Below are 21,786 nucleotides of genomic sequence, written 5' to 3' on the forward strand. Positions count from 1 at the left end.
AAAATTTTAAAAGTTATTTGGCGATAATTGAAAATTGACAGCTGAATATTATTATTCTCTTACCAAAAATATAAAAACATCACAATTAGTAAGTTTTATCAATTTAGTTAGCAAGATCCAAATTACCGTCATTTTTTGTGTGTTTTTTCTGTTGGACGAATTATGCAATCCCTCCCTTACTTAACAGATTAAGTGGATTTTTTTATGACACCCAAGAGTTTCATTTTGAAAAAGAGAGAAGATATAATATAGAACAAAGTTGTCGGCCATTTTGTGTAAATAATCATGAAAAAATCAATTGTCTAGCAGAAAATTATCTTTCCTAACTTTAGTCTGCTAGATTAATCGGTGTGTTCGAAACATTCGAAGTTGAAGACAGGTGAGCCGACATGAATCATGATTTCACAAAGGATCTTGAGGTCAAGATTCTCTATTCGATGCGGTGCTCTGTGAATCTACGCAGATCTCAATAGTCGATAGACGTCTCATAACTCAATGGTTAAGATTTATTGAGTCACTGGACACGGTACACGTTCCCGGAATGACCCGATTGGCTAAAAGAGTTCAGCTTTTATAAAAGCTAAAGACTAAGGAAGGACCTTGTTCCACAACCACCATAGCTTTGAAAGTGACGGCATCAATCATCAACCTAAGAGAAAATATAGAAAATGGACAAAGAGAGGCTACAAAAGAGTAGTTCGAGAAACAAGCCGCATAATTGAAAGAAAAACATTCACATTATATGATTCCTGTCTTGTAAGTTACAATCAGAGAAGAAGTTTATGTAATCATGACTTATCTATCAACTGTTCCAAAGAGCATGTAAGTAGGTGATCCAGATTGATTATCATTATTCTTTCATTGTTGATTGCTCGCCCCTAATCATCTAGCATCTCCAAGTCCTTTTTAATTTTTTCTTTCTTTTTCTGGTTTTTTTTTTCTTGTTGATTGATTTCTCACATCCCCTCTTTCATGATCACTGAAATGTACTATAAATTCATGAATTTGGTATCTCCAAACGTGCGCATATAAGATGTCTCCCTTCATGTCTGACAAGAGGAAAAGAAGAAAAGAGAGGTTCCACTAGGAAAAGTATGTGAATGATAACTCAATGATAATAGTAATAGTAATACGTTGCAGCTTTGCAAGTACCAAAGAAGCTTTTTCCTGACAAAATTCCACAAAGGGATAAAGAGAAAAGGAAGCCAATAAAGCAAATCAAACCAAATAGAGTACTCCTGATAAAGCAAATACGAACTTGCACAAGTTCAAGCACCTTCAAACAAGAACAACCTAATAAAGAAAAAAATAACCAGAGAGAGAAAGAGAGAGAACAACACAAGCTCCCAAGCACAAAGCATGGAGTAAAAGAAAAGAAAAAGCAGAACATGGTCATGAGATGATGAATTATATGAGTCCCCTCCATGAAAGATTTCAAAGAGAAGAGACTATGCTAGTGATCATCAGAATTTGCCATGATAAAAGCCCTAGCAGGATATCAGTATTCTTAAGCTATAACAATCTATGGTGCATGCAAAAAAGATATTACTGAGATCATCATCCCTCTCCCTCTTTTAGGGTTTCCATGCTGAAGCCCAAACTAGAGGCTCCTCCTTCCAAGCCAAATAGATCCCAGCTGATGAGTCATCTTCCTGTCCTTGTGGCGGCACCGCCAGCGACCAGCCGGCCTGGTACCTCTTGAGGAGGGCCTTGACGTCATCCACCACGTCGTCGCTGAACCCGACGGCTGAAAAACCGGCCTCCTTGAGCCTCTCGGACCATTGACTCCCTCTCTCCCTTCTCTCGCACTCGCCACCGTCGTGATGCCCGTCGTCGCATGCCAAGACCCTAACTATGCTCCTTGAGCACCCCCTCTCCAGCATTAACCTCTCATTGCTCGTCGGTGCAAAGCTCTCTTCCAACATCTCGAAGTACATCGTGTAGAACTTGAGGCACTCTTCGAAGCACTTGACGAAATCGTCCCTCGTGCTCGAGAAGTCGGCTTCTTCTTCTACGACGGTCACGATCCTCGGTTTGAACGATTGGAACAACCTTATTATTTCCCCTCTTTCCTCCACTTCGATCCTCCTCAATGCTCCGATGCAATTGATTGCGATGGCTTCGTCCTCTTCGATGCTTAATTTATCCTTGGTCAGCTCTCCCAAGTTGTTTAGTCCGCTAATCACGTTCATCTCAAAGGGCACTCCCATGAGCCTCGCGAATTTCTCCATTCTTTGACCTATTTCCTTCATCACCGACCCAACGACGCTAGCAGTTATCACCACGGTGAGCTTCAACCTCGGCGTCTCGTCGTTCCTCGTGGCCAAAGATTCTAACAAAGTAGGCCATTGAGTACAAAGCGTGTTGCTTATATCGATTATGTGAAGCTTGCTCTCTCCTTCTAGGGCTTCCAATATTGCACCGTTTGAAGCGACATGACCGAAAGTCGTCCACGGACTCACCTCCTGGAACTTGAGTATCAACTTCCTAGCCATGTCGAACCCGTGGCTCTTCTCGGCAACGGAGATTAGGGTTTTGTAGCACCGGTGCCCAGAGTCCGTCGCCTTGCAAAAGAGGGCTTGTAAGAAGTAAGAAGCCAATTTCTGATCGCAGTCTCCATATGGAGAGGCCAGCTCATTCAACATCCAAAGGAGTTGATGGATCTTGGTAGAATCTTTGTCCGAGATCGCCCTTGCGCACTCCCTAAGAAGCCTCGGAGCCCATTTGTTGCCCGTAGCCGATGGCTCGCTCGAGTCCGACGATCGGCTCGTTGACGTCGTCGTGGTGTGGCTGTTCTGAGGCTGATTGTTGTTGTTGAATTGCATGTCTAATTGACCATGGCCGATGATAATTTGGGGGTCACAACTGATCAACTGTGGTGAGGTTCCTTTGGGAGTGAAGAGGGATATGTCCATGTGGGAAGAGGGATTGGCGCCCCTCTTTGACTCTTTGAGACAATTCTCTCCCAAAGGTGTACTGATCAATTTCACAAAATGAGTTCATGAAGTGCCAAGAAAGTGAAATCTAGATGCTACGTCGATTATAATAGCGTGAGTCGTTGTCTATTGGCTTACCAAACCATGGTTCAATAATAATAATAATAATAATAATAGTTTTTGCTTGTATCTTGTTGCGTGAAATATCTCCATACCACTTCCAATTAGTGAAGTTCGGCTTTAAAAATTAGTAGTTGTTTCCAATTACAGAAATTTCTCAGAGGTCAGTGTCATGTAATATGTGTGATAGTTAATATATGGTTGGCAAAGGAATAAAACATTTAATCTGGGACATACTATACTATGCTCATGGAATCTATATTAATTAATGGGCAACTAGGAAAAGGCAAAAGGAAGATTACAAAGAACGTATTTTTTGTAACAAGAGCAAAGAGATAACGATAAGAACTCATTGTCCATCAATTAGAGAAGCTCAAGAAAAACTACTTCATAAAATGATTTAGATAATGAATCAAGTTTTACTCTCAGCTAATATTAGAAAAATTCTTGTCAAAAGAGTTATTTTGTTGTTCAGTGATCATCATACGATCGAAGAAATTCGGCCTAGTAACTTCAAAAATAATTTATTATTCTTTTGAAGACATATATTTGTGCTAGTTAAAAGGAAAAAAAAACTACTACTCATGATCCTATTCAACGGTTGTGCAAAAAATCAAAAATCAATACGTTTGGTGTGTTTATATGTAGTTGATGTTACTCTTGATGTTAATTTCAACATCACTTTCAATATCTATTGGGATAGATTAGTTGGTATACTTTTGCTTTGCAAGTGGTAGTGACCGTGCAAATTATCCTATTGTTGAGACTTAGTCTCTCTCTCTCTTGCATTTGCTTTGAGGATCTTAAATCGGCCGATATCCATCACGATTGCGTAAATCAATCAGCCATCGCGTTTTACGATTTGATTCAGACGCCCATTCTTAAGTAAGATCCTTACTTATTAATTAAACACGATACGAAAGGTACTCTTTTTTTGGCCATGTATCAATAGGGATCAACGCAGTGCCTCTCATAAGATGCCCTTTTCCGCCACCCATCTAATGAGGTTGTTCGGGATTTGAACCGCTGACTTCTTCCCTTACTTGAAGCTGCCGGCACGACGGCGGCCTCTCGGGAAATAAGACGTCGAAACTCGAATATTCGCACGCAATCTTTGTCCACCTCTGTATTGGATAATGAGCATGAGATGGATGTTATTGCTAGGCTAGTTTCTCTAGACTCACAAGAGCATGTCGGTGGTTATAACTTTAGGGCCAACAACCATTTCGAATGTGCACAAATAGATGTCTCCACCTATGTACTTATGTGTGGCTACAATTTAATTAATTAATTAATGTGGTAGAGCCCCTATAGTCCTAATAATCAACATAGGGGTATAAGCAAATGGCACAAAAAACCATGTAATGATTGGCATCGAAAGGATGCTTTATTCCTAAAGGTGATTAAACAGCAAGACAAGGAGTTCAGATCTCTCTTTTTTTAAATTTTTTTTTAAGTATATCAAATTAATCCATCATGATATAACTGGATGAGATGTCCTTGTTCCATCCTCCTCCTCTCCTGATTTCCCATTCGTGTGGCCCATCCACAGAAAGCTTGTCCTTGGGTAACCTCCACATTTCACATTCTTATTTTAAGAGCTATTTTATAGGCATTTATAACAGTTGTTTTTTTTTTTGGTAAGGGGCATTTCTAACAGTTGTTAATATAGTGAACAACCAAAGTTTGGCATGTAGTCCTACCATAATCAACAAATATTAAAATAGAGTTATATGGCTTGGAAGCTGCTGGATTATCTATTCTGCCCAGCAAATCATTTCATGGGTCTTCGTTCTGACGTCTTGGTAGAATTACTTAGGAATTTAGATTGGACCAAAAATGTTGGTGGCCGACCGATCAATCATCAGGGGTCGGACAAAACCGAGAACAGATTAGGGGCTGATCAATCGACCATATGCGTTGATAAAGATGTGTTCATTTTAAAAGGAAAAATGCACTTATCAATTAAATTAATCCAATTTCTCTTAAAATAAAATTAAGTTAGTTGTTTTTGTCTGCTCTCAATCCGGAGATATTTTTTTTTTATTTTGTCATCGAGTCTTTTCTTGCTTGATGGACCAATAGTATAACTGAATTTCATTTTTGGCCAAATATAATAACAGAGTTCATGGACGGTCGTCGGCTGTGTACTGGGTGTGCATGTATGAAACAAATAATACGACAGCAAAAGCACGCACAACTTTTCAGAAATTGGAAAGGAAAAAGCAATCTTTATTGAGCAGAGAGACTAGACATTAAACAGGTAATTAACATCGAATTCATCTTAATTGAAAAGGGAAAGGGGGGAAAAATGTAAATTTAGGTGCAGCAAGTAGATCTCGCAAATTATTTCATGAAATTAATAATAATATATGAATCCTGTGATCCTTTCGTATCTCAATTCGTATCACAATAATAAGATCTCGATACATATTCTCTAAACAATATATTTTAAAAAAAATTAACGACACTCGATACATATTCTCTCAACAATATATTTTTACAAAAATTAACGGCACGTGTCGTTATCCTATCAATGTGGACCGAGACATACTAAAGGAATACACGTTAAGGAAGGAGAAATTGTCCAATCAGTTTTAAACATATTGTACCAATGACAATTCAATCATCAAATTTTTAATTTTGCCAATTTAATCCTAAATCTTTGCCCGAATTCGAATATAATCCTTTCGGCCAATATCACCGAAAATTGCTAACGTGACGGTGTGCCAAGCAGGATGATCGACAATGACTGGATAGCCAAGTCAGCAATTTCTTGAGAAAATTAAGTGCAATGACTACATTTAAATTTCCTACAAAGGTTTATGACTAAATTGGCAAAATTAAAATGTTTAGGACTGAATTGACATCCGTACAATATGTTGATGACTAATTGGATGATTTTCCTTGTTTAGGAAATCTATAAACAAATGATGCCTAAAGATTATCCTCGTAAGTGGAGCAAGTAGTTCCTTGTAAGTTCGGGCAAACCCTAAAAAAGGTATAAAAGGTGAGGTCATGGCCAAACGAAAACGTCAACAAATTTACAAACCTCATTAGTGGAGCAAGTGAACTGTAATTGGTGGAGAGCCAGGTCAGATTTTGCTATCTCCACAAGAAAATGATGGCCAAAATAAAAAAAAAAGAAGTTTCTTTTGTTATTTTTTCATTTTAATGAGCAGCAGGAAAATTTGCCACGTGTGGTGACCCGTTGTGAAGATACCAATTGATGTGACATCAGGCCACCGAGAGATTGAGATTTAGAATTAGACAAAAGTATGGGCCGAATGGGGGTTGTTTAGTTTTCGGACACTTCTGTATGGACTGGCTAGTTTGTTCACATTGAAACTTGCAATTTGCAAGTGATAAGAATTAGGGTTCCGTAATCAGTGATGCTAATGTTCTATAGCGTCATGAAAAAGTCATAGTTCTTGCTGAAGTTGATGGAGGCAAGACATCTGCTATATCAGTTTTATCCCAACTTATTTTACTAGGCTTTTCTTTTTTCGATTGAGTAATATTCTTGAATCGGCTTTCACGCGAATATCTAAGTTCATCTGTCCAGTTCCGTCGAAAATCGGTAGTTTTTGTTGGGATCTTGTTAAATCCACCCAATTTCTCCCTCTCCATAGTCCCCGGTAGCTGTAGCCAAAGGTGTGAGCATTTTCACCCTCATTTTATTCTTGGGCTACTTTGTTTTCCCCCCTTCCATGGCTGTCTTGTTCGCACAAAACAAAGAAAAGAAAGAACTATTATTGATTCCTATGTTATTGATTTCTGTTCCAGGGTAACAAAAAGGAGACAGAGGTTTGTGATGCAGATGTTTCATGTCTGACTTTGTGCATGGCACCGCCTGTCTTGGAATTATTGACATCAAAACTTCAGAAAGCAAAGCTCTACTTGAATACACATACAAAGTGCCAGAAATAGAGGCAGTGATCTTGATTGCCTGACCAAAGTTGTTCTAGTTCTAGGCACAATAAGATGGCCAACTGGTTTATTGGTTTAGTTAATCCTATACCCGTGAAGAGGGCAATCGAAAATGGATCCTTTGACCATACATAAAATACGACATAGGTCGCTGAACTCACATTAGCTTTTCAATACGATCCTTACACTTTGAAATCTTGCAACTGAGTCCTCCAAGTCATCTTAACATATTAAATGAAGTCCGGTTTTTTAGTAAAGATCCACCAAATCAACTACGGTACACCATATCTCAAACAACTTCAACTTATGCCGCTCGCGGTGGAGGATAATGACATTCTATTACTAGCACGAGAGGCACACAAGTAGGCATGACTGAGAAAGATAGAGCAGAATTAATAAGCAAATATCGCCTGCATTTTCTCTAACTCATCGTATTTTTCTTTGAGGGGGAAAAAACACAAGATATAGTCCTAGAGGCTTCTAAAAGAATACCTAATTATGATACCGAAATGGGAAACTGAAATTTAAGGAAGAGAAAGGATGTAGAATGAGAAACCTTGATCGCATGAGATTCTAACATGACCAGTTGTCAGAATATTAGAGAGATAAATGAGAAACCTTTATCGCATGAGATTTTAACATAACCAGTTGTCGGAATTATAGAGAGATAAATATCAAACATCTACTTTCCATACCAAAATCATTAGATTTCTTCAATAAGTTCAGACGCAAAATCATGTCTAATCTACAACTTCCCCTCCAGCCAAACCTGACTCTTTTTACTTTGGCGAAGCAGGTTTAACTTTCTCTCTCAGAAACTGCAGGACATGTTCACGTTTCCAGTTGTCGATCCTGCCGAAAGGTAAAAAAGGTAAAACCAGTGGAAAGAAACATTTAGCTAGCTGCTTAATGCTATGTAAATATAAGAAACCACCTTAAACTAGAAGCAGACCTATCAATCTATCATGTCCAGCGACATACAAAATGGCTATAGATTGATGCATTTGGTGATTAGGTGAGTACTAAACGTTTGCTTCAAGATCAGATGAACAGCATCTCAAATCTCATCATCATCCATCTCAAAATAAAGAAATTTTATATTAGGGGTGAGGATCAAACATGGCCTTTAAGGTTAAAAAACCCTACCAAGAAAGCATGACATTCGCTTGCCACTAACATCCAAATATTGAGAGGTCGAAAACCTTTTCCATTCAACCCCAAGCATACACTACCCCACGGAAACAGCCGTTAGCATAAGCAGAAGAGAGTTACCTTATTGTCTCTTTGAATTGGCCATCGTCATCCAGCATGATCAACTTTGGTGGTGAGTTGAAAACGTATTGGACTTTAACAGAAGGAAACTTGTCCTTCTCTTCTTCAATAAAACCAACAATTTCAGGATAAAAGACTAATTTCCTCATACAAACTTCCAGTACTGCCCCAGAGTAAGTGATCTGCAGTCAAAACAGAACTGATCTTTGTAAAATACAAGCATCACATCCAGCAGAAGTCAATCCTTTATTATTTCATTTAAGTTTCGAACCCAATTTTAAGAAAATAATTAGGAAACAAGGCATACTGAAAACAGTTAACATAATTAACCAGAAAGAGACAACAATATCAAGTTGCCCACTCGGGAAGCATGTGAAGTTTAGACGATTCCTTAAGTTCCGCCATTCTTATTGGAACAAAAACTAATGACAATAATGAGAACACTAGGGAGAGAGGACCGGAAGAAGCAGGAGGTCAGAAATTGATGTAAGAAAGGTAAGGAGACAATTATTGTCAAATTTCCAAAATACTGTCTGTGAGGTATTCTCCTCAAAAGGTGCATTAAAACAGTGGATAGGGCTTTGGCATCTATGCAGCTCACCCTTTGGTGAGCATGCCAAATGGAACCTAAAGGGCATACTTTAGGATGAGGAAAAAAGGCTTGTGGATGATGAAGTCTATAAATGAAGGTAATCTACGTGGTGAGTGTACTTCAATCACTGTACTAAGAGAAATTTCTGATATTGAATATAAAAGACCCAGGTATCAAAGAGGATCAGGACAATTCAGGAAAATCGCTAATGAACTTCCGTTGAGGCATAAGATTGAAAATCCAATCAGAAGCTGTAGCTAATACAAACCAAAGTCCATGTACAGCCTGGTATTGCTCGGTATAACTCATACAATCTAGTACCGAGTTTCCTCTCCTCCTACTTTTTGCCAACATTTACTTTTTTTTTTCTTTTTGCCCCTTCTCAACCTCTTAGTAACAAGCAACTCACAACTCCTTTGCATCCATCGATCATTGCCAAAATGGTTTCTGCTAATGGTGTTGTTTCACAAATTTTTCAGTAAGCAAGACTCCTGAGATTATAATGGAGGCAGAGCAAAAATCAAGCAACAAGTAGACAATAGAGCTATGAGAGTACCTGTCTCACAAGAACAACCTCTAGAAGAGATAGGAAGGGTCAGATGTGCATAGAAAGCCTGAGACTAAAGTCCCGTGACAATGATAGGGAATCGAAAGCATCATGTAAAACTAAAAAGCCTCTTAAGATCAATTATAGAGAAGGTTCTAAGTGCTCATTTCACAAACTATTCCCTCCATCCTCTGATCTGCCTCATTACACATCTTTTTTTTTTCAAATGACACGTTACAACTACATTCTTCTTATAAGATCAAGTCACTGCCTCCTCCTTTTAACCGCACATATAGATTAGCATCGTCATAACACACGGATATAACCACAAATGAAATTAAAAACCATATATTTAAAATACAAGCCCAGGAACTTATCCATCACACCTTGCTAGTCTCGTCATCGGAATCTTCGGTGCAACACTTCAAACAGTCGGATACTAGCTCTGCACAAAGACATTACAAAATTATTTCCATCCATACCACAAAGTCAGGCTCAAAACATCTTCTTATACTTATTTCTCCGCCCAAAAAAAACACCCATTAGATGCTTTGATCCCTGTTAGTAATGGGCACGCGAAGTCGTCAAGTTATCTCATTGTTCACGACCAAATGCAGGGTAACTTTCAAGTCGAAAAGATATAAAACCACATAATCATGATGTACAGCTGCGTCTTAGATTTCTTCCAGTTACACTCAGTCCGATCAGCTCCTTGACCCACCATTCTTTCAACTCGCGATTAGAAAAAAGGAGCATGGAATCTCATCTCGACCAACCGAATCGGATCAAATGGGGGCTCGACCCTCGATGCGAAATCGATACGAGAGGGGGAACGAACGAACCTTGGTCCTTGACGTACTCGGCGAAAGCGTTGCAGTCGGAGCAAAGGGCGAGGCCCGAGAACCCTAGATCCTCGCACTGCCGGGTGCTCAGCTGCTCCCGCGAGGACGACGCGAGCGACGACGACGCCGCCGCGGCGACGATCGCGAGCACCACCAGGCCAAGACAGGGCACCGCCGGCATCGCTTCGAAGCGCATCTTCCGACTCCGAGTCAACTCGCGCGAGTCAAGGCCCCGGAACTTTGGCCAGTTCTATTGCTCGCCCCTTCAAATAAGCATAGACGTACGATCAAATAAGTGCAAAATTAACTACAAAATCTATTGTCCTAAGCTTTTGAGTAAGTATTTTATCAGAATTCCATAATTGCTCAAAAGAAAAAAGTTACTAACATTTGATTTATTGAAAATTACCTTTCACATTGAGAATTTACTGAGCATATGCGAAACTAATTTAATGGAGTACTTAATTGCAAGCACACACTATTCGTGGTGAGCATGATTCCGGGGTATAATCGGGAATTGATTCAATTCTACGTTATAAGGTATATAGTAGGGTAAGTTCCAGGTTCAAAAAATTAGGGAATCGCTTTTGACGGGGAGGGTTAGAACCTGGAACTCAAAACAAGTCTTAGGTTTTCTTATTCTATATTTTCGCGCAATCCTGCTATATTCTATGACGTCCGATAATGAGTGTGTATTTTGGAACCACTAATCTAAGCTTCCAATTCCGACGATATCCATGATCGAGATTTTTACTTTGTTAATGTTTCATATTTTTTGTGTGTCTAAATATAAGTTGTAGTTAGTAGATCGTAGCAGCAAATGGTAGTCATTGAAAACGATGCTTTACTATAATATTTCAATTAAGAATATATATGGAACTTGGATAGATATTGGAAATGACCGTGGAATCTGTGATAAGGTAGATTCCAAGGTAGGTTCTAATGTATGCGGTGTAGATTTTAAGTTCTAAAAATTTTGGAAATTGATTGCGAACAGTTGAGTTTTAGGTTATAGGTGGAACTTGGAATCGTTCACTCCTACACATTACGGATTGCGCGTATCTAAGAATAAGGAGAATTGGATAATATTTTCAGAAATTAGTCTTAGTGGAAATAACTATCCATTATCTTAAAAAAGTACCCACTCAAAAGCTTACGAAAATGACCCTTTTAAATTTTGTTATCGTAAAACTTACGGAAACTTTAAAGGTATTTTAGCGAGATTGATGGTACGCACACAATCTAAAGGTTTCCTTTGTAAGAGTGCCGATATAGCGTGCTCAATTGCTTAGTACCGCCTTCTAACGTGGAAGCGATTGTAATGGTACATCATTTTCATAATTTATTTTCCCTAATTTGTCTCAATGTTCATATGTTTCGTAGTAAGACGATAATCCAAAATAATTTTAATGTTATTTCTTTTAGCCCTCTACAACCCCAGCCTCTCGAATCTCTTGATACTTGGAAGCTTGGATGTAACGAACGGTGAGGATTCGAGCAGCGTGACGTGGCTGCCGTTGAGCGGCTCCCTTTTATCACCGGCCTGTCACTTTTACATGCTGTCTGGCTAGACCAAACAAAGCCCGCGTTCTGGAGCATCTCTCGGTATTTCCTCGAAGGCATGCTGGCTCCAAGGCATTGAAGTTGGGGGGGCAAGAAATCTCGTTCTCAAACTCAAGGGGAGTTGCTCTATGTTCGTCCAACTCAGGTTTGCCTTCAAGCGATGTTCGTACTGCGTTTTTCTCGCACTCGACATGTATGCGTGATCGTTATTGTTGTTTTTTTCGCATTGCGCATGGAAAAGTGAAAACGTGGGTGGAGAATGGTCGAAATTAGAACTTGGGTCTTCAATGTTTGTGACAACGAAACGTCTCCCGAGGGAGAAAAGTTGAGCAGGACACGCCGCACGCCAGATGCTTGACGAAATTCCCGAGAAGGGTCTTGCTCTTCTTTGTGGCGGAATGCTTCCTTCCTTGTTTTGTTTAGCCCCCCTGTCTTCTTAACAGGAGTTCAACGATGGGTCTTATGGTTTCTTCATACTTGGTTGAGCTATTTATTCCACACGCTCTTTTCACTCTTCCCTCATTGAACTTTTTCGGAAGTTTCACTTTCGAACTCCTTTTGCTTTCCTGTTCTCCGATATCGTACGCTGGAAAGATGTCGATTGAAGTGCATTTTTTCCTCTTCTATCATTGTAATTACAGGTTTGGCGTTCATTATGACGGGGAGGAAGGGCATGAAGGTCTTCTGTTCCCAAATTAAAAATCAAGGTTTCTATGTGGAGCTGGACTCTGGTTGAATCGAAGAAAAAGTTGGTTGATACTGTGAAATGTTGAGGCAATTTCTCAATATCCAATGTGTGCCTAAGCACAAGGATCGAAATTATGGGCCTTGGCGGCCCTCTATAAGTCTCTGCTCCAAACTGGGTCCTGTAATTCAGTTCTGTGAGTGATCGGAGCAGTCGATGGGATCTCACCATGATATACATTCTTTTTGTGCTCTCCTCCATATGTTGCTTTCCAAGAATATGTTTGCCCCTGCCAACAGAGTTTTTGACAAAATGATTGGTTATTGCATTGTGAATTCTTCTGATTTATCTGTTCCAATTTGTGAAGGCCTGAGGAGGTATGGTGCAAGTGGAAAATTAGGAGCGGCGTGTAGCTTCTTGCTTGATGGTTACCGCAAATATAGAATGGTCGATCAATGCATGAGTACGTTTCACTATATGTGCAAATTGCGCATTGTGGTATCACATTCCTCGTTATCAGGAATGTTGGATTTTTTGGTTGATTTGAATCGTGCTGATGAACTTATCGGTATTTACAAGTCCATGTGCAAATCATTTGGAAGTCAGTGTCATAGAGCTATTTATGAGCATGCAATGGATAGGTTCTTGAAGAGGGGGGAAATTGAAAAAAGCTGGAATTTTCATCATGCGGTGATTGATGGTGGCGTTGTCCTTGATATCATAGCGTGTAACAAGATCATGAGAGCTCTTTGCGAGAGACGTCAAAACAATTTAGCTCTTCGATATCTGAATATGTTAAAGGTAACTGGTCCAAAGCCATCGGTAGCGTCTTTCAGTATTTTGGTTAATGGTTTCTGTAAGGAGGGTAGATTGGACGAGGCATTTGAGGTGTATGAGCTCATGGCAAAGAATGGTGTCGATCCCGATCTTGTAACTTATACTATTCTCATTGGTGGTCTTCTAAAAGCTAAAAAGTTGGATAAGGGTTATGCTCTTCTCTCAGAAGCATTGAATAAAGGTATTGAGTTCGATGTGGTGACTTATAGTTCAATTATGGATGCATTTTTGAAAATTGGAGATTCGAGAAGGGCTGCTGTGTTATATAAAAGATGTTTGAAGTCGGGGATCAAACCAAATATGATCACGTATGGCATTATTATCAATGGGATGTGTCTGAATGATCGGATAATGGAGGGATGTGGGATGTTTGGTCATATATTGAAGCTTGGTTATGTGCCTTCTCTCTTGACCTATAGCAGTCTTCTTGGAGGCTTGTGCAAATTTGGATACTTAAGAGATGGTTTTAGGTTGTTTGGTGATATAGTGAAGAGTGGTGAAGAGCCTGATATCATTGTCTATAATGTGCTGATAAATGGTCTTTGTAAGCAAGGCTTGATGGTTGATGCTCTCAGATTCTTTTATCAGAGCGTTGGCCATGGGCTTAATCCGAATGTCTTTATTTTCAACTCCTTGATAAACGGCTGGTGTAAATTAAGATGTATAAGAAATGCTTTAAAGGTGTATAACCAGATGGGTTGTTATGGCGTAAGACCTGATATTGTGACTCAAACCATGCTCATAAGCGTGGTTATTGAGTTGGGAAGACTGGATTATGCTTTGCTGCTTTTTTTCCAATTATTGAAGAAGGGTTTCTCACCAGACGTTGTAACTTATTGCACTCTTATTGATGGTGCATGCAAGCAACATAACTCAACTCTTGGGTTAGAGATTTTCAAGATGATGCAGTGGAATGGAGTGATAGCAGACATTGCAATATATAATGTTCTCATTAACATGTTGTTAAAGGAAGCTCGTCTAGGAGACGCTCTACAGCTTTTTGATGAAGTTAAAGAAAGAGGCTTAGAGCCTGATATCGTGACATACAATACCATGATCTGCGGGTATTGCTCTTTGAAAATGCTGGACGAGGCGGTTCAACTTTTTGAGAAGCTTAATTATGGACAACTAAGACCGAATACCATAACATTTACAATTCTAATTGATGCTCATTGCAAAGAAGGTAAAATGGACGGAGCAATGTCTTTGTTCAGAGAAATGTTGGAAAAGGGTCCGGAACCTAATCTCATCTCTTACAGTTGTCTAATTGATGGGTACTTTAAATCTCAGAACCTTGAGAATGCCTTTGAGCTTTATGAGGAGATGCTAAATAGGAAGATTTCTCCAAATATAGTTTGTTATAGCATTCTTATTGATGGTCTTTGTAAAAGGCGACTCATGACAGAAGCATCGCTTGCATTTCATTGTGCTAAAGACAGGCATTTAGTGCCTGATGTAATAGCATACGCGATTTTGATTCTTGGCTATTGCAAAGTTGGAAGTATAGCAGAAGGCCAGATGTGGTATGAACGCATGTTAAGAGACGGGATAGTGCCAGATGATGTCATGAAAACAACAATTTTGGAGCCTTACCTTAAGCTTGATTAGTTATGAGTAAGCATTATAATCCTTTCCTTTCGGCAACTATTATAGTAGAATCTCTTGGTATACTTATCTGTGAAGTCAACTGGGTGGATTCTAAATGCGATGTAGAATTCACCTTACACACAGTGGATTCAGTTCATTGAAAGGCTTATATGACTACCAATAGCTGCATTTGTCATTAGAAGATCATTTTGTTTTGCTTTTCACAGGATGCGAAATTAATTGTCTGGATGATTTCTAGCTTTACATCAGTTTTTCAAATCCCACTATAAATTGTATAGTTGTACCTGAAAGATAAAATGTTGAAATGAACTGGTTTACCCCTTTTGAAGATGACAGAATTAACCTCAAGCATCTCCTTCGAAATTGATTTTGGTCTCTCTAGTCCAACTGGGTATATCTCCCTGATGATGTTTGTGCTCATCATTGTTTGTAGATTTTGCCCTACAATATAGTTATAGATCTGGAACATGCATTTGTTGGCTGGTCAGCGTTTTGGAGAAATAGTTGGAAGGTCATATCGCATGGATCCAGAGATGCTAGCAGGGTGAGGGACCAGATGTTGATGCATCTAGGACAGGCACTGCGTTTTTTGGGCTGGCAACTACTTTCTTTCAAATTGATTAATTTTCTTTGCCAAGGTGTCAATTCTGACTTTCTTTTTTATTTTCTTGTTTTTTGGTGTTGCATCTGCTAAGATGGGCGGTATCATATTTATCTAGCAGAACTGGAGAAAGAATTGCAAGGCCAGTGGTGGGGCAACGTAAATATTGACGGGGATCCTTGGCCAAACCATTGTGGAGAGGATGGGCGTTGTCCTTATTAACCATCTGAAAAATCCTTGGTGTGGAATTGCTCTCTAAAACCTTGTATTGTTTGAGATGTTGTTTCTCTCGACTATCATTGGTCTGCGTGAACACACAAATTAATGCATCTAACTGTTTGACAAGAAAATAGAGGCAGATGGTTAGGCAATGACTCACTCCACTGGTAGATGGTGTCTAGAAGCACTTTGACTGCATTAGCTAATGGGGGAGCAGCACCAAAAAATTAAGTAGGTGAGCTATATCTGTGATCTTGTATATATCACATTTTCTTTCAGGACTGTGATGTTTCTATTTGGAATAGATGTTCAGTAACAAACTCGGCTTGGTCCATCAATGTTAACTATCCCTAATAGTCTCGTACTTGCTGCTTCTGTGAATTCGGGTAATGTTTCATTAGGATTAAAAAAAGTTTGGAACAATGAAATTTTAGCAAATCAACTGATCATTTACCGTGCTGAGTCTAGACAAAATGTGAAATGTGGGCAAAGCGTGGGAGAAAACATCTGACCATGTTCCAGGAACCACATCTATACTGTCAAATAGTAAGTGAGCAAATTCCGCGGATGCGTTCTCCTTCAGAAGGCATGCATGATAGTGCTAGTCATTACTCACTGTTTCATGTAATGTTTAGTACTGTGCTGCACTTTTTCAGCAATGCAATGTTTTCCGAGTTAAATTTCATTTACACCTTCATCCTGAGTTGGGTCAAAGATCTTATATCAGAATTGGTAAAGATGAGATTTGAGATGCTATTCAGTTTGACCTTGTAGCATGTGCATTTCCTCGCCTGTAAACGCATGTTTCTAGTTCGAGATAGCAATTTATGTGCACATAATTACATTCAAGAAGAAAGCCTACCATTCATTTTTTTCGCCAGTAGCTTTACTATTTTTTTCCTTTCGGCAGACTTGACTTGAGGCTGAGGGTCGAAGCCTCCTCGTCGAAGTAAAATAGGTGGCTATCTATCACAGGCTGGTTCATTGAAAGAAACTGGTCAATATCGATTATCTTTGGGCACGGTTGGGGATTGATGATGGAACAGCCTATTTATTTTTTTTCGCCTACTTTGCAAAATTGTTTGATATCGGTCTTCAGTCCTATTGTATACTGATAATTTTTTATCAGGGGACATGGTAAAATGTGTTCTCTTTTTTCCCTCTTTAATTCTTTCACATTGTGTGGGAATTCATGCTATGACAACTTTGTTGCCATTTTTGGGGATCGAACACTGATCGCGTCCCTGAACCGTTCATTCCCCTTGTCACCAGATCGATGTGCCGGTGGTGAATCAATTTCATTTCTATTGCAATTCATTATCCCCTCAACGCAACTCAATGCTTTTGATACTGTATTACTGCCATCTCTATGGCACAAATAATCAATAGCACGTCGATATGAATTTAGGCATTGAACGCACTAAATCTTCTTCGACCTCAGCCAATTATCTGCATTGCTTTTTGTGAAAGTTCTTGGAAGAAATTCTGCGCAAGGGCCTGGGATTGTAATTGGGCTTTAGGGGTGTTCTTGTCTTGTTCCAGATACTGGCCCGCTATGTAGCCCAATATGGTTCTCTCTGACCGCCAAATTCTGCTGCAATTATGAATTTCCATCCATCTAACCAGGAAAAGAAAAATATCCGACTCCCTTCTTCTGACGATCTTCGTTCTGGACATGGCTTGGAGCTGCTTCTCATGTACCGCTTCAATTCCGCTGCAACCCCAAGGTTTTTGTTTCTTCTTCACCACCATCTTCGTTCCAACACACCCACTTCATTTGATGGTGCATCTGACGACGTGTCTCATGTGCAATGACGACAGTGAATTTCAGACCCAGTAGCCAGAAATGCCTTCAAGACGTCAGGAACATGGTGAAGTCGATCGGGATCCACTCAATCAGGTCTTCTCCCGTCGATTCTCTCAAGAATGGAAACTGGGTCAAGCTTATTTGCGGTGCTAGTTTTGAGGTGACTAAGATTTTGAACCTCGGAATTCTTGCTTTTTTGTGCTTTCTTGTTAAGCTTCCTGAGCGCCTCGGTCTTGTCTGTTTCTAGGATGTGGTTGACATCAGGAATCTTTCTCTGGTTTACACTTTAGCTGGAGGTTGGACATTTTCAAGGCCCTTTCGTTTGTGTTTCGGAGTTGTTTCTCTTGTCACTTTGTTACGTGTGCTTTGTGACGGTGAAATGTTTTTGAATGGGGAATCTGGAAATCATGCGCAGTGGACTGCATTGACTGCGCTGCCGATGAATCAGTGGTGAATGCAGTGAACCAGGGGATTGAGGCGGCGAGAGAAATCGTGGAGGTTGGGAGGCCTTGGGTGATGATCAGTGTTAATGACGATGAAGATCTTCACTTTCGCAAAGCTGGTAAATAAATGCCCTTTTGAATGAAGCGCAACCTCCTCATTGGATTGGCTACAAGGAAATTTGAGCCTATGCACTAATTTAAACCTATATGGTATCCAAAGTGAGGACCTTAGGACATGATCTGCTGTGAATATGGTTGTTTAAGCTAGCTCTGGCTTACTATATAGGTGACTTATAGTTCTTAAATACGAACAGCCATGTTTGGTTACTTGTGCATTAAGCTGGTTTTGCAAGGATCAGTTAAAAGTGACTATTGTGATTTTTTCATGACCTTAAGAATTTTTTTGACAGAGTTTGATCCAGCTGACTGCCCCCAAGACTGCTCAAGGCCTTGTGAGATTGTATGTCCTGCTAATGCGATATCACTAGAGAAAGAAAAATCCTCAGCAGGCCATCTTTGGAATACCAATGATGAGGGTAAAAAACAGGTCCTTGTTCTCTATCATGGTTCACCGAGGACTCAAGCTAGTTGATCTTTTAATTTTGTATTTGGATTCTGTGGAAAATTTGACATGGGAATATGCAGGGTGGGGTTTTGACTGAGCGATGTTATGGTTGTGGGCGATGCATTCCAGTTTGCCCATATGATAAAATAAGTGCGTTTCTCTCCTTCTCAAAGTGCTATTTTAACCTCCTTGCTTCTTTACACATGGTTTCCCAATCCACATTTTCTCTGCTGTCATCATTTTGTCACGTTTTAATGCTAATCACCTTCAATTTGACTTAGGAGTGCATACATACGTAAGAGACGCTGCTGCTACTTCTGAGCTTTTGAGAAGAGAAGATATTGATGCTTTAGAAATACATACGAGCGGAAGGTAATAGTTTGGTGATGGATGTGAAATCCGTGTTTGTTAATATATGGGACTGGCAATGAATGATTGGGACTTTCTTACAGCAACTTTTACCTTGTATACCCTTGAATTCTTGATGTTTTAAGTGAAAATGATATGTTTAACCTTGTAGCATCAATGTTATCAAAGGATTATTGACTTTTTTGTAGCAACTCTTACCTCGGTCATACCCTTGAATTCCTGATGTTTGAAGTGAAAATGATATATTTAACATCATAACATTCATGCTATCAAATGGGAAAGAAAAGACCAACAACATCTTGCCCATCTGACATTGGTCTTGATACGTTCTGAAGATAAATAATGTGGTTGATCTAAGTATATGTCCTGTTTTGAGCCTTTGATTCCCTTTTTCGCAGGCAAACTTTGCACTTTAGGTCACTTTGGGAGGGTTTGGGAGATGCGATCCACCATCTGAGATTAGTGGCGGTGAGTAAAGAACCTTTGCATGTTTGGCCAGAATAAAATGTTAGTTATTTGGGTACATGCTGAGTGGATAGATAACTTTTGCGCTTTAAGAACTCCAGGTTAGCTTGCCCGATGTTGGGGATTCAACCATCTCTACAATGAATGCCATGTATTCAATCATGGAACATCGCCTACGTTGCTTTAATTTGTGGCAGGTGCGCGCATCCTTGCTCTAAAACCTCCTATCATTGCATTTCCAGGACCTACTGTGTGTGATATATGAAGGCTTAAAGCAGCTGCTTTAATGTGATTTATTGCAGTTGGATGGCCGTCCTATGAGTGGGGATATCGGACGTGGTGCCACAAGGGAATCTATCGCCTTTGCTGTTCGTCTGGTTGCTGCAAGTGACAGACCTAGAGGTTAGTAAATTTTATGTTCTCTCTTTTCTTCCCTTGGCTAAGAGTAGACATATTCATTTTATTAATAGAATGCCTATTATTGCTTTACTCTTGTAATGTAGGTTTTCTTCAATTGGCGGGTGGCATCAATGCTCATACAGTTGCCGGACTAAAGAAACATGGGCTTTTCCAAACTAAATCTTTTTCTGGTGTTGCCTCATCTCTCATAATTTGTTCTCTCTGTTGTTTTCCTTTTTATCTGTTGTTTTTTTTTTCCATCTCTCCTGGTTTTAAGCTAATCCCCTTATGTATTAGAAGAGAACTTCGAGGATGGGCAATCAAAAGTTGGATCGCTCTGGCCATTGGATGCTCCTATTGGAGGCGTAGCTTACGGAGGGTATGCTCGCAAGGTTAGTAGATTGATCATGTTCTTTTCAGCTTGTCCATAGAAAGGGTACTTTCTCACACTTGGTGGTGATCAGTAAGTTTGAGTAAAAGATATGGTAAACGAGCTATTCGCTCATGATCAGGTCGTTGGGAGAATTCTCAGCTCTATGCAGTCTCAGCATGGACTGACTTGCATAGAAGAATCTCCAGATTATCTCTTGAAGGCGCTAGCAGAAGCACTTGCTTTAGTTGGAACTGTTAAATGCTACAATATCCTTTCTTAGACAGCATTAAGTGAGCAACTTGGGTCTCAAATTTAAGTAGCTCCTGTTTCCCTTTATATGAATTTCGATCTTGAATTTCCAATCGCAAATCTTGCCTCTGTGAATTCTCAGTTAACTTTCTCATGGATTATGTTTCCTTCTCGTCATGCCAAACAAACGGTTCAAGAAAATGTTCATACACTCTCGGGTTATAACGCATTGAATTTTCTCAGCTAACCGTACAAATTGTTACAAGTGATTAGATCATGTCCTATATATCATGGGCAACATAATTTGCTACTTGCATTCACTTTCAAATGCGATGCGCATGTGTCACGGTCCGACGGTTCAACCACCTTAATGCCATTCCCACGAACCAATTGTGCTACATCATTCATTCTTCACCCCGATACCACAAAAGCTTCACTCTTCAACTCACAAGGCGATGGGAGAATTCAGTCCATGATATTCTCCTCCACCCAATTCCACAATGCAATCGTCGTGGGCTGCTCTGTCGCTTCTTTGTGCCCCACAACCATCAATGTCACTCCATTGGACTTACATGACTAGAGCGCTCGCCCAACAAAACAAGCTAGTATCTTCCCCCGATCAAAGTTATTCACGAGGGTCCAATCCCTTGTGCTCCCCGACAAATGTGGCATACAAAGCCAACTGCTCTCCCTCGACAGCACTTTCTTTCACTTTCTAGGCTTCTCCTGATCTTAGCAAGCCAATGGAGGTTTCTCTCATTGTTTGAAGTGCGGTAACAAACCTCCTTTAGAGATTTGCCCATGATCCAAGAACGTTTTCCTATTCGGTGAACAATTCGGTTAATTTCTACCTTCTTATTGCCATCCTAGAAGCTTGCCGAGAGCCGTACCTTGTCCAAGCCCCTCTAGCCTCGACGATCACTCCCCGCCCTCATATGATTAGGTAGATCATAGGCTTTTCTTAAATCATCCACCTATTGGAGTGATCTTGTTCTAATACCATTTGTCACGGACGGATAATTCCTTGACCGCGGGATAGTCGCTCGGTGCCTGGTGAGCTGAGAACACCAGGCCAACCTTTCTTCTATAGATTGTTCCTAAGGATAGTATAGCAAATTGTATCTTCACACTGGATCATATCACGTCTAGTTTAACTTGGGCATCCAATCCCTCGAACAAGATATACAAATCATTTTGGTACAACAACTAGTTTCGGTTTGCCATGACTTTATCAGGAGTGTGGTATCATCTCTCCACCAATTTGTACACGGGAGGCCAACCCGCCTTTAGAGATCCTTAAATTTGGCATTTGTCCCACTCCAGGAGTTCTAGCATAAACTCTCTGACACCATTTTCACGAACCA

At 39.9% G+C, this 21,786-nt stretch overlaps 5 protein-coding genes and 1 non-coding gene across 7 annotated transcripts in view; 3 read left to right on the forward strand and 3 right to left on the reverse strand.

Annotated features, from left to right (window-relative positions):
* The window catches only part of LOC115688623 (60S ribosomal protein L38), a 78,154-nt gene that overhangs the window by 4,989 nt on the left and 51,379 nt on the right, over positions 1–21,786 (reverse strand). The gene's annotated exons all lie outside the window — the stretch shown is intronic.
* On the reverse strand, positions 1,219–3,055 carry LOC115688617 (protein SHORT-ROOT-like). The gene has a single exon (XM_030614502.2). It carries the CDS (start codon positions 2,913–2,915, stop codon positions 1,575–1,577), a length of 1,341 nt encoding a protein of 446 aa, XP_030470362.2. The 5' UTR covers positions 2,916–3,055; the 3' UTR covers positions 1,219–1,574.
* On the reverse strand, positions 7,528–10,497 carry LOC115688622 (uncharacterized). Its single transcript, XM_030614510.2, has 4 exons — positions 10,240–10,497; positions 9,784–9,842; positions 8,259–8,440; positions 7,528–7,838 (listed from the first exon to the last, which is right to left on the reverse strand). The coding sequence occupies exons 1-4, from the start codon at positions 10,433–10,435 to the stop codon at positions 7,766–7,768; spliced, it is 510 nt and encodes a 169-aa protein (XP_030470370.1). The 5' UTR covers positions 10,436–10,497; the 3' UTR covers positions 7,528–7,765.
* Positions 11,819–14,802, forward strand: LOC130134470 (putative pentatricopeptide repeat-containing protein At1g31840). The gene is given in 3 exon segments (XM_056305424.1): positions 11,819–11,947; positions 12,444–14,536; positions 14,538–14,802. Coding segments are annotated over 2 exon segments (1,887 nt in total). The 5' UTR covers positions 11,819–11,947; positions 12,444–12,703; the 3' UTR covers positions 14,592–14,802.
* On the forward strand, positions 14,951–16,920 carry LOC115688614 (uncharacterized). The gene is made up of 4 exons (XR_008814992.1): positions 14,951–15,570; positions 15,655–15,773; positions 15,880–15,987; positions 16,663–16,920. It is a non-coding gene; the product is annotated as an uncharacterized LOC115688614 (transcript).
* On the forward strand, positions 17,332–20,542 carry LOC115688613 (uncharacterized). Of its 2 annotated transcripts, none has more exons than XM_030614490.2 (13): positions 17,332–17,479; positions 17,574–17,719; positions 17,807–17,855; positions 17,975–18,121; positions 18,413–18,549; positions 18,648–18,717; positions 18,849–18,939; positions 19,335–19,404; positions 19,503–19,598; positions 19,704–19,803; positions 19,905–19,991; positions 20,098–20,192; positions 20,313–20,542. In XM_030614490.2, the coding sequence occupies exons 1-13, from the start codon at positions 17,428–17,430 to the stop codon at positions 20,451–20,453; spliced, it is 1,281 nt and encodes a 426-aa protein (XP_030470350.2). In that variant the 5' UTR covers positions 17,332–17,427; the 3' UTR covers positions 20,454–20,542. The 2 variants fall into 2 exon arrangements, with proteins under 2 accessions (XP_030470350.2, XP_030470351.2); XM_030614491.2 differs by having other exon boundaries at positions 20,101–20,192.

This window comes from Syzygium oleosum, unplaced genomic scaffold (genome assembly GCF_021117445.2).
Source record: "Syzygium oleosum isolate NSW1041296 unplaced genomic scaffold, Sole_v2.1 Sole_v2.37, whole genome shotgun sequence".
Lineage (NCBI taxonomy): Eukaryota > Viridiplantae > Streptophyta > Magnoliopsida > Myrtales > Myrtaceae > Syzygium > Syzygium oleosum.

What these genes read in the sequence shown, in the direction of transcription:
- LOC115688617 (XM_030614502.2), bottom strand. Translation starts at nt 2,915, where the DNA reads ATGGACATATCCCTCTTCACTCCCAAAGGAACCTCACCACAGTTGATC.
- LOC115688622 (XM_030614510.2), bottom strand. Translation starts at nt 10,435, where the DNA reads ATGCGCTTCGAAGCGATGCCGGCGGTGCCCTGTCTTGGCCTGGTGGTG. An exon ending in CCGATGACGAGACTAGCAAG is followed by an intron (nt 8,441 to 9,783) that starts GTGTGATGGATA and finishes TTTTGACTGCAG; the next exon opens with ATCACTTACTCTGGGGCAGT. An exon ending in CAATTCAAAGAGACAATAAG is followed by an intron (nt 7,839 to 8,258) that starts GTAACTCTCTTC and finishes ACCTTTCGGCAG; the next exon opens with GATCGACAACTGGAAACGTG.
- LOC115688613 (XM_030614490.2), top strand. Translation starts at nt 17,428, where the DNA reads ATGGCTTGGAGCTGCTTCTCATGTACCGCTTCAATTCCGCTGCAACCC. An exon ending in GGTTTACACTTTAGCTGGAG is followed by an intron (nt 17,856 to 17,974) that starts GTTGGACATTTT and finishes AATCATGCGCAG; the next exon opens with TGGACTGCATTGACTGCGCT. An exon ending in GAAATACATACGAGCGGAAG is followed by an intron (nt 18,940 to 19,334) that starts GTAATAGTTTGG and finishes CCTTTTTCGCAG; the next exon opens with GCAAACTTTGCACTTTAGGT.